Consider the following 14,385-nt stretch of genomic DNA (forward strand, 5'->3'; position numbering starts at 1 on the left):
GAGAATGGAGAATTCTACCATTTCATGGTCGCTAAGCCCAAGACGGCCTCCGACCACCACATCTCCCACCAGTCCTTCTCTGTTTGTAAACAGCAGGTCGAGCGAGGCACCTCCCCTGGTAGGCTCACTTACCAGCTGTGTCAGGAAGTTGTCTTCCACACACTCCAGGAACCTCCTAGACTGCTTCCTCTCTGCCGTGTTGTATTTCCAACAGACGTCCGGGAAGTTGAAGTCCCCCACGAGAACAAGGGCTAGCGATTGAGAGACTTCTGCCAGCCGCTTGTAGAACGCTTCATCCGCTCCTTCATCCTGGTTGGGTGGTCTATAACAGACTCCCAGCAGGATATCTGCCTCGTTGGCCTTCCCCCTCATCCTTACCCATAAACACTCGACCTTATCATCATCACAGCCATTGAGCTCTAAAAAAAAAAGTGAGAAATACTCACTATGAGCATTATTACTCACTAGAAATAGTGAGAAAAACTCACTATGCCTGTGTGCTTCAGTCTTACCAGAAGAAGGATTAAATAAGTGACTCAGATGTTCAGCACACCCTTTCCTGTTGCATGGCTTTGTCTTGATTCTCAAGATGATGGGAATCTTACTGAAAGCACCACAGTTTAGAAAACTGAAGTGATAAAAGAAGCTTGTCTTGATTTCTTCTAGTGTCCTTTTCCTTTTCTTCCTCCCTCTCACTTATTTCTGAGATTCATGTTTGGAAAGAAAAATTTAAAAAATGTGTAGAATTGTGCCTTGGTAGCTGGTTCATAAAATTGCCTCCAGTAAAAGGGATTATATACTCTCCATCTTGAAACTTTTCCAAGTATTTGGCTCCATCATTATTTTTTTTTCTATGTAACCTCTGTTGCCATAACTCTTGTCCCAGTTTTTTCCTGTTGGTTGCCAAACAGTGAAGCTCCCAAAGCTATTGGGAGCTTTGCTGCTGACTGAGGTAGCCCCAAGGCTCGACCCTATGAAAGTGCTGAATTATGCAATATTTAATTGTTCCAAATGCCCTCCAAAGTCTGACTGACTTGCTTAACTTCAAACAATGGGAAGATGTCTACTGAGTCTTGACTTGTCAAATGAAGCATATGTGCAAAGCTTTATAGGGTTGATTTGCCCTACATGTTTCATAATGTTATTATTTTACAGGTGCTTATGTGCTATGTAAACAACTAAAATATAGTATTTTTTATATTTTGAGTGACAACAGTAGAAAGCACACACTTTCTTATCTAAATCCTACATCATAATTGTATATATTGTCATTAAAAAAATTGGAACCAAATGAATTCTAACAGGGCTGAAATACCCAGAAACAGAATAACATTTTTTGCTGTGAGAATATATTTAGGTTTACATCTTAGACCAAGAAGTTTTGAACTTTTCTGCCAGCAGTTTTCCCTGCAATCACAAAAAAAAGTTGGCACTATGGGTAACTGGTAGAGCTGCAAGTCTGCAAAATTCCAGGAATTAAATAATCTCAAGGGCAAATGCTCATGAGGCCAGTTCATAGATAAGAGGTCAAGAACTACCTCCTATTTTTATACAATTCCACTCTTCAGAGTGAGCGCATCAACTCCTCAGCCGAATGTTAAAATTGAGAACTCTATTCAAGCTTCTTTTTTTTTTTTTAGAAATGTTTCTATTTAAGCCGATAATATTTAATCCTTTGCAGTAAATGTTCTAAGCTTTAGCCTACTGCTATAATTGTCGTGTACCTTTAGTGCCCCTTTGCAGACAGTAAATGTGACTTAAGGGAAAGTGAAAAGGTCACAAAATAAATGTCTTAAACACTATTCTTTTGCAGAACAAACTGGATCAAAGAGTACTTGGACACTGCTCCTTATCTGATCCTCATTTTCAAGCAGGTATACGGGTGGCTTCCAAATGGCAAAAAGAAGACCCACTACTACAATGAAATCAGTGTTTCTATTGCCTGTGGTATCCTGCTTGCTGCACTGCAGGTACATTGACAGAACCGGCACACTGGGAGTCAATGCATCAGTTTGGATTACATACCAAGACAATTCTGCCTAAATGAGGGTGGAACCCAATTTAGATTTTAACATTATCAGTCCTCTGGATTACTCCAATTCCTGGCAATATCTCTTAGTTTTGAGTTTTGAAGTTATTCTGCACAGGCCCACATCTGAGAAGGTGATTCCTACCCTCAGTACTGGTTGACAAGAAGAAAAATGTAATGCAGCGTACTTCCAGAGTTGTCACTCTTCTCCTGGCAGAGGCTCCGGCCCCTGTGGTTTCTGCCTTATGCTGACAGGGCTGACAGGGTCTGCAGATTACCCAAGCATGGCTGTACAGTGCCACACTGGCCCCTTGTCAGTAATCCCTAAAAAATGGCTTGACCCCAAATCATTTTTAGTATACAATGCTGGAAAAAAAAGTCAGGGACATATTTCACAGAACAGGCTGTACTATTTCAATCAGTCTTTCCAAGGCATTTCTGAAAGTGAACTGATTTCTAAAGCTCAGCATGTTTGACACCAGCCAGTTGGATTTTTCTTGGTGGTTTCTCAGTGCTCAGTTCTGCTTGTTGTAGCTGATGTATTCACGCAAGTGTTTAAACAGTGAAGCTATTCCGATTGCTAACTTGGCCTGTCAGCAGGATAACAGCAAGGTGCCACCTCTTATATCAGGCCAATTTCCTACCAGGAACTGCCGTTTCTCCTCCACTCTGTTTTGAGTGACACCTCCCTGCCCATATTGCTGTTCCTTAGGAGGATCTTCAGGATGGGAAATCTGAGAAGTGAGCAGTGCAGAAGCACACTGCTGGGGTGTTGCTGCTCTGCAGCTGCACAGGGCTCTGTATTTTCCCTCCGTGGAGCTGAGAGCAAAGGGGATGCATAGGCAATGGGGCAGAACCAGCACTGTCTCACTAGCACCTTAGTCAGAAGCACTAGGAGTGACAAGGCTCCACTTTCCCCTGAGCCAGTCCACCATCAGGTGAGACTTCTCCCTACCAACTGTTAGGCTCTGTAATGCTGTCTCTTTCCCAGCTCTTAGAAATTAATTGACAACATTAAAGAACACGGTGCCATAGACTCATGACATTTAGCAACGCCACTATTAGCTCTTCTCCTCTTCATAAGACCATTGCCTGAGCACCTCTCCCTGGCTGACTTTTATATCCCAAAGCCTCCTAAAATGCTTGCTTTACATAGAGAGACTGAAATCCACATGTGCAACTCTCAGGAAGCGCCTCAGGTGTGGGGTCATATTAGGGATAGTGTCAGCTCTTTACTATTTGTCAGATCGTTTAGCTTTTTGATGAGATTTCGTATGAGAGGAGTGATGCACAGACTTATTTTGGGGTTCTGATGTAAGTCCAAACATTGGCCACTGTGAGAGATGGCAACAGACTCCTGCAACAAACTCTAAGGCAGAGCATGTGCCCCCTATTCCTGTCGGGTACAGCTCTTGAGCAGGAACAAATGGTCACAAAGCTGTAAGACATCTTCCTGTCAGCTGTATTGGGGGCAAAAACTGAAATATTTCTTTGTATGAGCCAGATGAACCTCATGGGGTGATGTGCTGGTTTTGGCTGGGGTAGAGTTAATTTTCCTCATAGTAGCTAGTATGGGGCTGTGTTTTGGATTTGTGCTGGAAACAGTGTTGATAACACGGGGATGTTTCCCTTACTGCTGAGCAGCGCTTACACAGAGCCAAGGCCTTTTCTGCTTCTCACCCCACCCCACCAGTGAGTAGGCTGGGGGTGCACAAGAAGCTGGGAGGGGACGCAGCTAGGACAGCTGACCCCAGCTGACCACACGGATATCCCATACCATATGACATCATGCTCAGCATATAACGCTGGGGGAAGAAGAAGGAAGGGGGGGACGTTTGGAGTTATGGTGTTTTGTCTTCCCAAGTAAGGCATTATGGAGCCCTGCTTTGCTGGAGATGGCTGAACACCTGCCTGCTGGTGGGAAGTAGTGAATGAATTCCTTGTTTTGCTTTGCTTGCGTGCACAGCTTTTGCTTTCCCTACTAAACTGTCTTTATCTCAACCCACGAGTTTTCTCACTTTTACTCTTCCAATTCTCTCCTCCATCCCACCAGGGGGGAGTGAGCGAGCGGCTGTGTGGTGCTTAGTTGCCAGTGGGGGTTAAACCACGACAGTCCTTTTTGGTGCCCAACCATGAGGAATTTGAGATAAGGATAGTAATTGGGAGAGGTAATGGGCAAAACATGGACTGAAAAATGTTAAAGCGCGGAATGATTATGGGGAATTTCAGTTGTTGTAATTGTGGTGAAGGGACGAGTGATGGATTGTGTGTAAATTGTCCACTTTCACTCAGTGTTGTGATGGTTATTTTGATTTTGGTGTGGGGAATTCTCTTTTGTTGATGTGAGTGAAGTTTGCGAAGATTGCATGATGAATGTGGATTTTAGTGATAATGCTTAAATATATGATTCACAGAGGCAAGGGGTGGAATGTATTGGGTTTGCGTGGCAAGGTTTTGGTAGCAGGGGGGCTGCAGGGGTGGCTTCTGTGAGAAGCTGCTAGAAACTTCCCCCATGTCTGATAGAGCCAATGCCAGCTGGCTCCAAGATGAACCCGCCACTGGCCAAGGCTGAGCCCATCAGCAACGGTGGTAGCGCCTCTGTGATAACATATGCAAGAAGGGGGAAAAAACCTGCGCAACTGCAGCCGGAGAGAGGAGTGAGAATATGAGAGAAACAACTCTGCAGACACCAAGGTCAGTGAAGAAGGAGGGGGAGGAGGTGCTCCAGGCAGACGCCCAAAGGAGGCTGTGACCCTGTGGGAAGCCCGCACTGGAGCAGGCTCCTGGAAGGACCTGTGGACACGTGGAGAGAGAGGAACCCATGATGGAGCAGGTGTGCTGGCAGGACTTGTGACCCTGGGGGGGACCCACACTGGAGTAGTCTGCTCCTGAAGGACTGCACCCTGTGGAAAGGACCCACGCTGGAGCAGTTCGTGAAAAACTGCAGCCCATGGGAAGGACTCATGTTGGAGAAGTTCGTGGAGAACTTTCTCCCATGGGCGGGACTCCACGCTGGAGCAGGGGAAGAGTGTGAGGAGTCCTCCCCCTGAGGAGGAAGGAGCGGCAGAGACAACATGTGATTAACTGACCGCAACCCCCATTCCCTGTCCCCCTGTGCCGCTGGAGGGGAGGAGGTAGAGAATTTGGGAGTAAAGTTGAGCCCAGGAAGAAGGGAGGGGTGGGGGGAAGGTGTTTTTAAGATTTGGTTTTATTTCTCATTACCCTACTCCGATTTGATTGGTAATATATTAAACTAATTTCCCCAAGTCAAGTCTGTTTTATCCGTGATGGTAATTGGTGAATGATCTCTCCCCGTCCTTATCTCGACCCACGAGTCTTTCGTTATATTTTCTCTCCGCTGTCCAGCTGAGGAGGGGAGTAACAGAGCGGATTTGGTGGGCACCTGGCGTTCCAGTGATATCCCCACAACTGCCTCTCAGCTTCACTGTAGCCATGGGTCCCCCATTACACTGAGCACTGCAGGCAGACTCCTGCTGTGCAACATGCAATGTCAGGCAGAATAAGGCTATTTCCATTAGCCTGTGCTGTTGCTGTGGTGATGAAATGCTGTACTTTTCTGTAAGCAAAGTAGGTGTCTTTTATGGTACTGTTGAGGCTATCAGTAAATCAAGTGTTCCAAAACCTGTAGAAGAGTCTAATGAAGCAGCGTTTCTGGGCTAGTCAATAGGAGAATGTGTACAGGTCTGGTGAGAGTAATGGATACAAATACAGAGCACAGACCTCTGTCTCACTCTGTTGCTGTCTGTCTCGCTGCAGAACGTGGGTCTGTGCACTGTGACCTCCACACCCCTCAACTGCGGCCCTCAACTCCGGGTGCTGCTCCAGCGCCCAGCAAATGAGAAGCTACTCTTGCTGCTCCCCGTTGGCTATCCCAAGAAAGATGCTACTGTGCCTGCGCTGACACGGAAGCCTCTGGAAGACATCATGGTGGTCATGTGAGCCCAGTACCACAAGGAAGGAGCACACCCCTGTTGCCAGCTAGTAAGCAGCAGCCCGCTGAAGTTGTCACTGCTGTTTCTGTGTATGTCCTCCTACGTCACTGCTGCTCTGGCTGTTTACACCTGTATTTCTTTTAGTGCTAGTCTAATCACGGTGGCTGCTTCTACTAATAGCAGTAAGCAGTCAAGCACTGTGCATTTGGCAGGTGCTATTACCAATGAGCCCAGGCAGTTGTCCCAGGGGACACGTACAGTGGCATTTAAATGACTTTCATCACTCGATTTTTCTTATGCATTGTAGGGACAAATCTCTCCTTGAACTGGAATGTATATTCTCCTTGTACTTTTGTGATCACCATTACACAGTTATTTTCACTTCAGAATTTTAATGCAGGTTGTATTAAAAGATATAGAGGTCAAACTCAGCTGTCTTATCTTCATCAGTGTGTGCTATTTAAATGCCCCTTCCTCTTCACTGTGTTCAGTTCTGCATTGGAGGAAGCTATTTTTCTCATATACAGTAGCATTTTCCCTACTTAATTGATCTCAAAAACCTTGTCTATACTAGGCTTTCTTAAACTATTGCTGGTACAAACATCTTCGGCTGGGGGAAATCTAGTAGAAACAAGGCATCCAAGTAATTTCCTTGTTACCATTTATTTATATGTGTTCCAGGCACAGCTAGATCATATGGCAGCTATCAGTCGTGCCCCCTATATTTGCTGCTTCCACTGGAAGTGGCCCAGAGGGAACTACTATTCTGATTATCTTGTTTATACCTACAACTCTTCCAGTTTAACACTCTGAAATTTAAACTGCTTTAGAGACCCTGACACGCGAGAGGTGCTTTCACGTCACACCAAATCAGGCATATTTTGGTTTATTTTAAGGCTGCTTCCCACAAAAGCAACGTGCTCTGCTAAAAGCCTTGGTTACAGGCAAGATGTAGATGGACACCAGTCGGAGTTGCTCACTGGAAGGGTTGATGCTACTGATACCTGCGCTGGCAGAGCCCCCTCGTGGGGTTGAGGTTCCTGCCGGCTTCGGGAAAAGCACAAGATGAAACCACTGAAAGAGAGAAGTCCTTCCCTGAAGCTGCCTATATTCTGTGAAATACAGCTGCACTCTCTGCTGTACGTAACTTCAGGCAAATTCAGCCAAATTGGCATCAGCCTTCCTTGTGGGTTGCCTGAGTTAACTCGCTGCACCTTGTCTGGAGTCAGTCCTATTTAACATGACCTGTTGTCAGCTGAGCAAGTGGAGGGGGTAATATTTTGCAGAGGTACAGCTTTTTGCGCTGCGCTGTCACCCAATGAGAAAAGCTATTTTTGTCTTTGGCAGACCATTTTGTTAGTATTTAGCAGGCATGGCTATATGTTCACCTGTTTTACTAGCCCCGTTTCACATCCTCAGTAGTACAGCAATGGCAGGAAAAGTTTCTCATGCAGACCTAATCTGAAATGAGCTTTTATAACTACAGTAAAATAAAAAAAGAAGTCTTGTGTCTACATGCTTGCAAGGTCTAAAAGCTAGTCAAGAAGAGAGGGATGAGCTGAACCAAGTCAAGGCTGACCGGCTGCAGGTTGCCAGTTATCAGGAATACATGTTAAAATCGCTGTAGCAAGTTTTCCTTCTGTGCAGATGCTGCTCTGCTGTATCAGGCCCCTTTGCAAAGCAGTTTGTATCTGCTGTAAATGTATATAAGCCCTATTACATTTGTTTTAATTCAGAGTTCACATCGCTAGAGGGCTGAACCTCTGTCTTTTTGCGATCTCTCCTGTAGCTACAGAAATAAACTGCTTCTGCCTGGCCTCAGTCTGCAAAATAGACGGCATGTTTATTCCGCAACAGCACTCAGAGAAGCTTTACCAAATAAATTCAGTTTAAACCAGCATGAGCTTGCATATAGAAGGCTATTTCTAGTGTGGTTTCATAATTAAAAAACAAAGAACTAAACCACTTTAAAAATATTTTAAAAATTTGTCACAATAACAAATATTGGTATATACCAATATACCTCTTTATACCAAAAAAGATTACTGGTGGGTTTTTTTCCCCTATATGTTGATTCTGGAAACTAACGTACACATAGTAGCATAAAACAACAAGCCCTCACACCTACTGGATGGCAAAGATTCTACCCTGGAAAGCACTTCTGGAATTGCAAAATGTGTATAAAAGATGCTTTTTTTTTTTCTTTTTTTCATAAAAATACCTATTCAAATGCAAATACTCCAGTAGTATTACAACTGCTGATGATACTGCGGTGTCTCTTATAAATCATGTTAGTGCTCCTGTTGTGACAAGCCTGCTTGGAATTGCCACTGTTCTCTAAGAAGTGTGCTGTCTTGACTTAAAACACAAATTAAATAAGAATAAATTTTTATTTTCCATGTAGAACATTATTAAATAAAACTAAAGTTAGCATCTAAATTGTTTTACGCTTAACTAAGGAATTTTCCTTTGTTTTGGTGAACAAACAATTGTTTTTCAGGAAGAGAACATTCTGGGAGGAATGTCTCCCACACAACCAGTAGGGATTTAATTTTTATATTCCTCCCCTTGCTACCTTTTAAACCAAGACTGAAAGACTTGACAGGGTTAGCAAAAGAGGCTGGAACTTGGCATCTCTTCTCATGATACCTTATGGCCACATCTCCCAAAGGCTCTGGACTCAGCCTACCCACCTCTTTTAGAAAATTACTGTACCGCTTAGATGGGAACTAAGTCCTTTAGCAAAAGTAGCTCTAAATACAAGTTGTCCAGAATCACAGAATAATTGAGGTTGGAATGGACTTCCAGTGTTCATCCTCTCCAAAATTCTGCTCAAAGCAGGTCTGGTTAGATTGGGTTGTTTAAGGTCTTGTCTGGTCAAATCTTGAACAAATCTAAAGATGAAGAGTCTACAACCTCTTTGGGCAACCTGTATGGTATTTGTTCACTTCCATAGTAAAAAAAATGTTTTCCTGCTATCTAATCGGAATCTTCCATGTTTCAACTTGTGTCCATTGCCTCTTGGACAATGCTGTGTATCTCCAAGAGAAGTCTGGCTTCGTCTTCTCTGTATCTTCCAATCAGGTAGCTGCAGACAGCACTCAGGTCTCCCATGAGCCTTCTCTTCTCCAGACTGAACAAACACAGCTCTGTGTGCTCCAGCTCCCTGGCCAGCTTGGTGGCATCTGCTGAACGTGCTCCAGCATGTCACTATCTCTCTGGTACTGAGCAGGCCAAAACTGGACACAGTACTCCAGACATGAGCTCACAAGTGCCAAATAGAGAGGAAGGATCACTTCCCTGGACCTAGTTGCTACACTTTTACTAATGCAGCCCAGGATGTGGTTGGCCGCCTTTGCTGCAAGGGCACACTGCTGATTCATGTTCAACTTGTTGTCCACCATGGGGTCCTTTTCTGAAGAGCTGCTTGCAGACAGCTGGCCCCAGCCTCTACAGTGGCACTGGGTTATTCTAGCTCAGGTGCAGGACTTTGTATTTACTTTTGATGAAATCCATGATGTTTCTATCAGCCCATTTCTGCAGCCTGTTCAGATCCCTCTGAATAGCATCCCCATTCTCCAGTGTTACAACCACTTCCTGCAATTTGGTGTCAGCCCCAAACTTGCTAAGAGTGCACCCTGTCCTGTCATCTTTTGCCCTCACTTTTCTTCAGGTTATGGTAACCCTGCCCAGGCATATCTAGTTTAAAGTCTTCCCTACCAGGTTAGCAAGCTTGTTTCCAAACACACGCTTGTCCCACTTTCTCAGGTGTATCCCACCCCTGTTCAGTAGCCCTCATTCCTAAGAGTCCTGTAGTCAAAAATACCAAGCCCTGCCTGTGATACCAGCCACACAGGCAGGTGTTGACCCACTGAAGGAGTCCACTCCTGCTCAGGCCTTTCCCCTTGACTAGAGAGGAGACAGCACCTTCACCCTGCTCCCAGAGCCACCTGGTCACTCTTGCTTGATATGCTCCCAGTCACTCATGGCAGCATTAGTGGTGCCCACATGGATAAGTAGCAAGGAGTAGTAGCTTGAGGTCCCATGAGGACCATCGCTGGTCCTGGCCCTGGCAAGCAGCGAACCTCCTGAGACGTCAGGCTGGGTTAGCAAGCAGGCTCCAGGGACTCTCTCACGCCTTTCCCATTTGTATAGGCCCTAGGCTTAGGCCCCGCTGTACCCCTATGGTCAGGGCCCCCAGCAATGTATTTCTGCTGCAGTTGTAGATCTGCAGCTGCAGCAGGCACCCTCCCTCCTGTGGCCAGAAGCCGCCAGCCACCAGCGCTCCCCACAGATAGGCAGGGGGTGTTGGTCTCTGGGAGGCGGGGAGGATGGAGGGCGGGGAAGTGTCACCCTGGAGCAGTAGGTGCTTGTGTGTGGCTTCCTACGTCTCTGAGAGGAGGGCTGGTAGCATCGGTAGCATCCACGGGCTAAACGCCGGGTGCCTGAGGGGTGCTCAGACAGGCTTGTTATCTCGCAAGAAGGAAACGACCAACAAGCAGAGTGAGACAGAGGAGTGTTGCCCAAGAGCAGACTGTGCTGGGCCTCCCTTTCCTGGGAGGACGGTGCTGGCAGCCTTCACGAGCTAAGTGACTCCCCACCCCACTGGGGGGAGCATTTGGGCGGGCTTGTAGTCCTGTGAGAGTGGACCCACAGAGGTGGGAAGTGTCACCCAGGAGCACGGGATGCCACAGCTTCTTTTTGTTGTGAGGGCAGATGTAGTGGCAGAAGTGTGCAGCACTGATGGAGTTCATGACCTAAATGTCACGTTCTTTGGGAGGTGTTTGAGTGGACTTACAGTCCTATGAGAACAGTGATGCTGGGGAAGGAGGGGAGACACTTCAGTCAGGAGCAACAGGCACCTGCCTGTTTGCTGCCATTTGCTGTCAGGGCAGCAGGAATGTGCAACACCATTCATAAGCTACATGAAGGATGCTGGAGGAGGTGTTCAGGTGGGCACATAGTCTCATGAGGAGAGACCTGCTAGGGAAGGAAGGGGGGAAGTGTAGCAGCCCAAGAGTAGCAGATGGCTGTGCTGGGCTTTCCCTTTTCTGTCGAGGATGGTGTGGGTGGCAGAAGTATGTGGCAGGGACAGTGTTCATGAGTGAAGTGACAGGCTCTTGTGAGGGAAGGGGACTTTTGGCTGACCATGTAGTCTGCTGTGTAGGCATGGTCTCCTAGACCTGAAAGCAGCTGCCCTCTGGCTACCTCAGCAAAGATGCCTCATGGGTGGCCTCAAGTCAAGCCATTCCCTCTAGCTGTATGATGGAGTGTGTGCCATCTCATCTCATTTTAAAAAAAGAAGAAAATACTTCATCTCTTGATGATCAGACCCTCATTGAGCACTGCGTGAAAGCCTTGGTAGAGCGTGCATTTCTTTGAGTCACCCTTGTGCCCTTTTGTCAAAGCATGACTGTTCCTTATGGTCAGTTATTGTCCTTGTTCACAATCAACAATTGAATGCCACCTCATGAAAACATGGGTGGTTTTTTTGGGAAAAAAAAGCTCTGCTAACATTGAATAACATTTCCGGGATCTTTCTTCTTTGAACTGTGTGGACAAATTTGTATGCATTCAAGGACCCTCATTGTCTGAGGTTTGCCAGACAAATGGACTTGAAATCAGGTGCAACGTGGTGGGTTGCATCACAACTCAGATGATTAAAGGAATGAGTATCACATGTTGTTGGAGCCTGGAACCATGGCAAACTGCCCATCTCCTCCCACTGCATGGCTAAACTGGCATTGGTTTCAGTTTGCCTTTGAATACTGAGCTGTAAGCTATTGCAGTTCACCTGGTGCTTCATTAGCAATCTGGCTGGCTACTGGAAATACTACTGGAGTAGCAACATCTTACCCACTCCATCATCTTCCTTTCCAGCTAGGTGAGCCAGAACCCAATTGATTCTGTTAGAAAGTAATTTATTTATTTATTTATTTTAGTGATTCAGAGTGCAAGGTATGAGGACTCTGTTACACTGGTATATATGCCCATGTCCTCTATAGCTTAGAACTCACCTATGTGATCAAGTGTAAGATTCCCACAAGCTGTAGTAACCATCTAAGTGCGCTGCTCTCAGCTCGAAGAAAATAGCAGGTTGTTGGTATTTAGCTTAGTTTGCAAATAGTTTAAAGCTAAGTGTTGTTATCTTGCATTTGATGGAGATAACTGTGCCCAAGAACAGCTACTGGGTCTGAGCTGGTGCACAGGGATGTATTAAGCTGTAGTTTATCAGCTGTGTATTTGAGCACTTCTTACCATAAGAATTCATGCTAGTACAATAAAAGCAAAGCAACTTCTGGGTGTAAGGAAGTCTTAACGTGGTGCTGTGTATCCCGGATGAACAGAAGCATGCAAGCCATAACCTCAGGTTGTGGTTTTGCTCTAACTAAGCTGCAGCACTTCAAAGACCTTTAAGCAAGCAGATATGCAGCCAGCATCTGATTGATTTATTTCTTTAATTGCTACATAGATCTCATGGACTCATGAAAAATTAATCTCGAGAAAGCATCCAGCTCCCACACCAAGGCAGGATCAGCTGTACCTGAATGCCAGGTACCGACAGAACATGAATCCACAGCACTAATCTACTGCTCCCAGCAAAACACTTGCAAGAAATAAAAACTCAAAAGCTAATTCTGCCACCACATACAAGTGCTAGGAAGGTTTTTTCCAGAAGGGCTCAGCGTTGGCTTCATGTTGCTGTCACTGATCAGACCTCCATGGACATCATTAGGAAGAGGTTGGCTGCAGTATTGTTTTTGAAGATTTCCACCCACCTGAGCTTAGTCATCTGTTCTGCTTTTGCAGAACAGACATTGTATTCATGACTCATAACTCTCAAGGCATTTCATTATTTGTTTGGCTAACATTACCTATATCAGACATCTAAGAGAGCTATAACCTCTCAGCCAAGTCTTTGCTCATATAGACAGAACTCCCCTATGCTTGTGGAGTGTAAATAATAAGGAGAATGCTCAATGGCATAAAAGCTGGGCAACAAGTCCATTCAAATTTAAGAAGGAGGAAAGCCCTTGAAGCTTGAATCAGCACAGCAGCAAATTATCAGTTAGACATCGCATCCTGTTGTGGGTTGTGCGTATGTGTGTGTAATCACTATTAACCTTAGCTACAAGACTGGAACTGCATTGAACTAGTTCTGGTAGAAACACAGACAACAAAGGCAGTCCGAGACCCAGGTAACGCAGTCTAAGACATGGGAAAACAATACTGATCAGCGAGACAGGTAATGACCATAACCTCAAGGCATCAGTTACCAAGCTTTTTGAGGCGCAGCATTGAGAGATGAGGTGTTTGAAGGATTTTTAAGAGGAGAATTATGAGATACTTGGAGTTATTTATGAGGAGCTGTCCTGAACCTGAGGGTAAGTTCTTGTGTCTTACCTGAGGGTAAGATATTGTAACTGAGATCACTAGTGACTCAGCTTGAAAGGGTGAGACCAGAGTTGGACAGTTTTGCCCTAGAATGTGCCAGTGTTGGTGGAGTTGTCCCGAGGAATACCTCTTGCAAATACCAAGTTCAAAGTACGTATATTGAGAGTAGGGTAGACACAAGCACAGCTGTGAAGACCCACGACAGTCACCGATGTGCTTCAAAGAGAGGATCTGCTTTAACAGACTGACTTATTTTCCGTTGGATATGCAGTAGGGACAGTGGTCCGTAGATTATGCACTAGATTTTAAGGAAGATTTTGTGTCACTGTTTTTGTAGTGCAAATGGTCCAAATGTCACAAGGCTTTTAGCATTTTCAAACTATTCCTTTAGCTCACTCATACGATGACAACAATTCGTGCAGCTTGCAGAAGGTTGTCATAACCAATTCTCTCTGGGACCAATGCCAAGGTACCACTCTTTGGTGAAGAGAAATATGTTCCCTAGCAGCTTGCTGTGAAAGACATCTCTATGAAAGTAGTATTACCAAGTGGAAGGGGTAACAAAAACTTTCTGGTTTTGCCTTCCAGGGACAAATAAGTATGAGATATCATGTAAGTCTCATGCAGCAACTGTTCCTGGTGATGCAAGGTAATCTATAAAGCTGTTGTGACTTCTGGTTTTGCATAAGCAACGTACTTGATGTTCATGTGAGCTGCTTCTCCTCTAACATGGCAACCTAAAAGAATAGCTTTAGAAAGAGAGAACTATAGATTGGCAGCCAGAAAAAAAGAGGGGGGGGAAAATACTGAGTTCCATTTTGTTAAACCTGCAGGAGCCTCTGAGAGTGTTGTCCCTGCAACAGACTTCCATGCCTTACTGCAATCCCAGGGTCTAGCCAGGGTTGATGATACACAGTATCCACCTGCATGAAGTTAATGAGGGCCTAATGGCTTCAGTGTGGAAGGCTTTTTGTGGTGGAGAGGAGTTTGGGGTAAGGGTGTGAAAGG

General features: G+C 45.4%; 1 protein-coding gene across 1 annotated transcript in view; it reads left to right on the plus strand.

The window, feature by feature from the left end:
• IYD (iodotyrosine deiodinase) overlaps positions 1-5,989 on the plus strand; it is a 19,767-nt gene extending 13,778 nt beyond the window's left edge. The window contains exons 4-5 of the mRNA XM_009281403.1: positions 1,814-1,970; positions 5,807-5,989. Of these exons, the coding sequence (XP_009279678.1) occupies positions 1,814-1,970; positions 5,807-5,989 (340 nt within the window). The remainder of the gene's footprint in view (positions 1-1,813; positions 1,971-5,806) is intronic.
• Positions 5,990-14,385: the final 8,396 nt, after the last annotated feature.

This window comes from Aptenodytes forsteri, unplaced genomic scaffold, assembly GCF_000699145.1.
Source record: "Aptenodytes forsteri isolate BGI_AS27 unplaced genomic scaffold, ASM69914v1 Scaffold82, whole genome shotgun sequence".
Lineage (NCBI taxonomy): Eukaryota > Metazoa > Chordata > Aves > Sphenisciformes > Spheniscidae > Aptenodytes > Aptenodytes forsteri.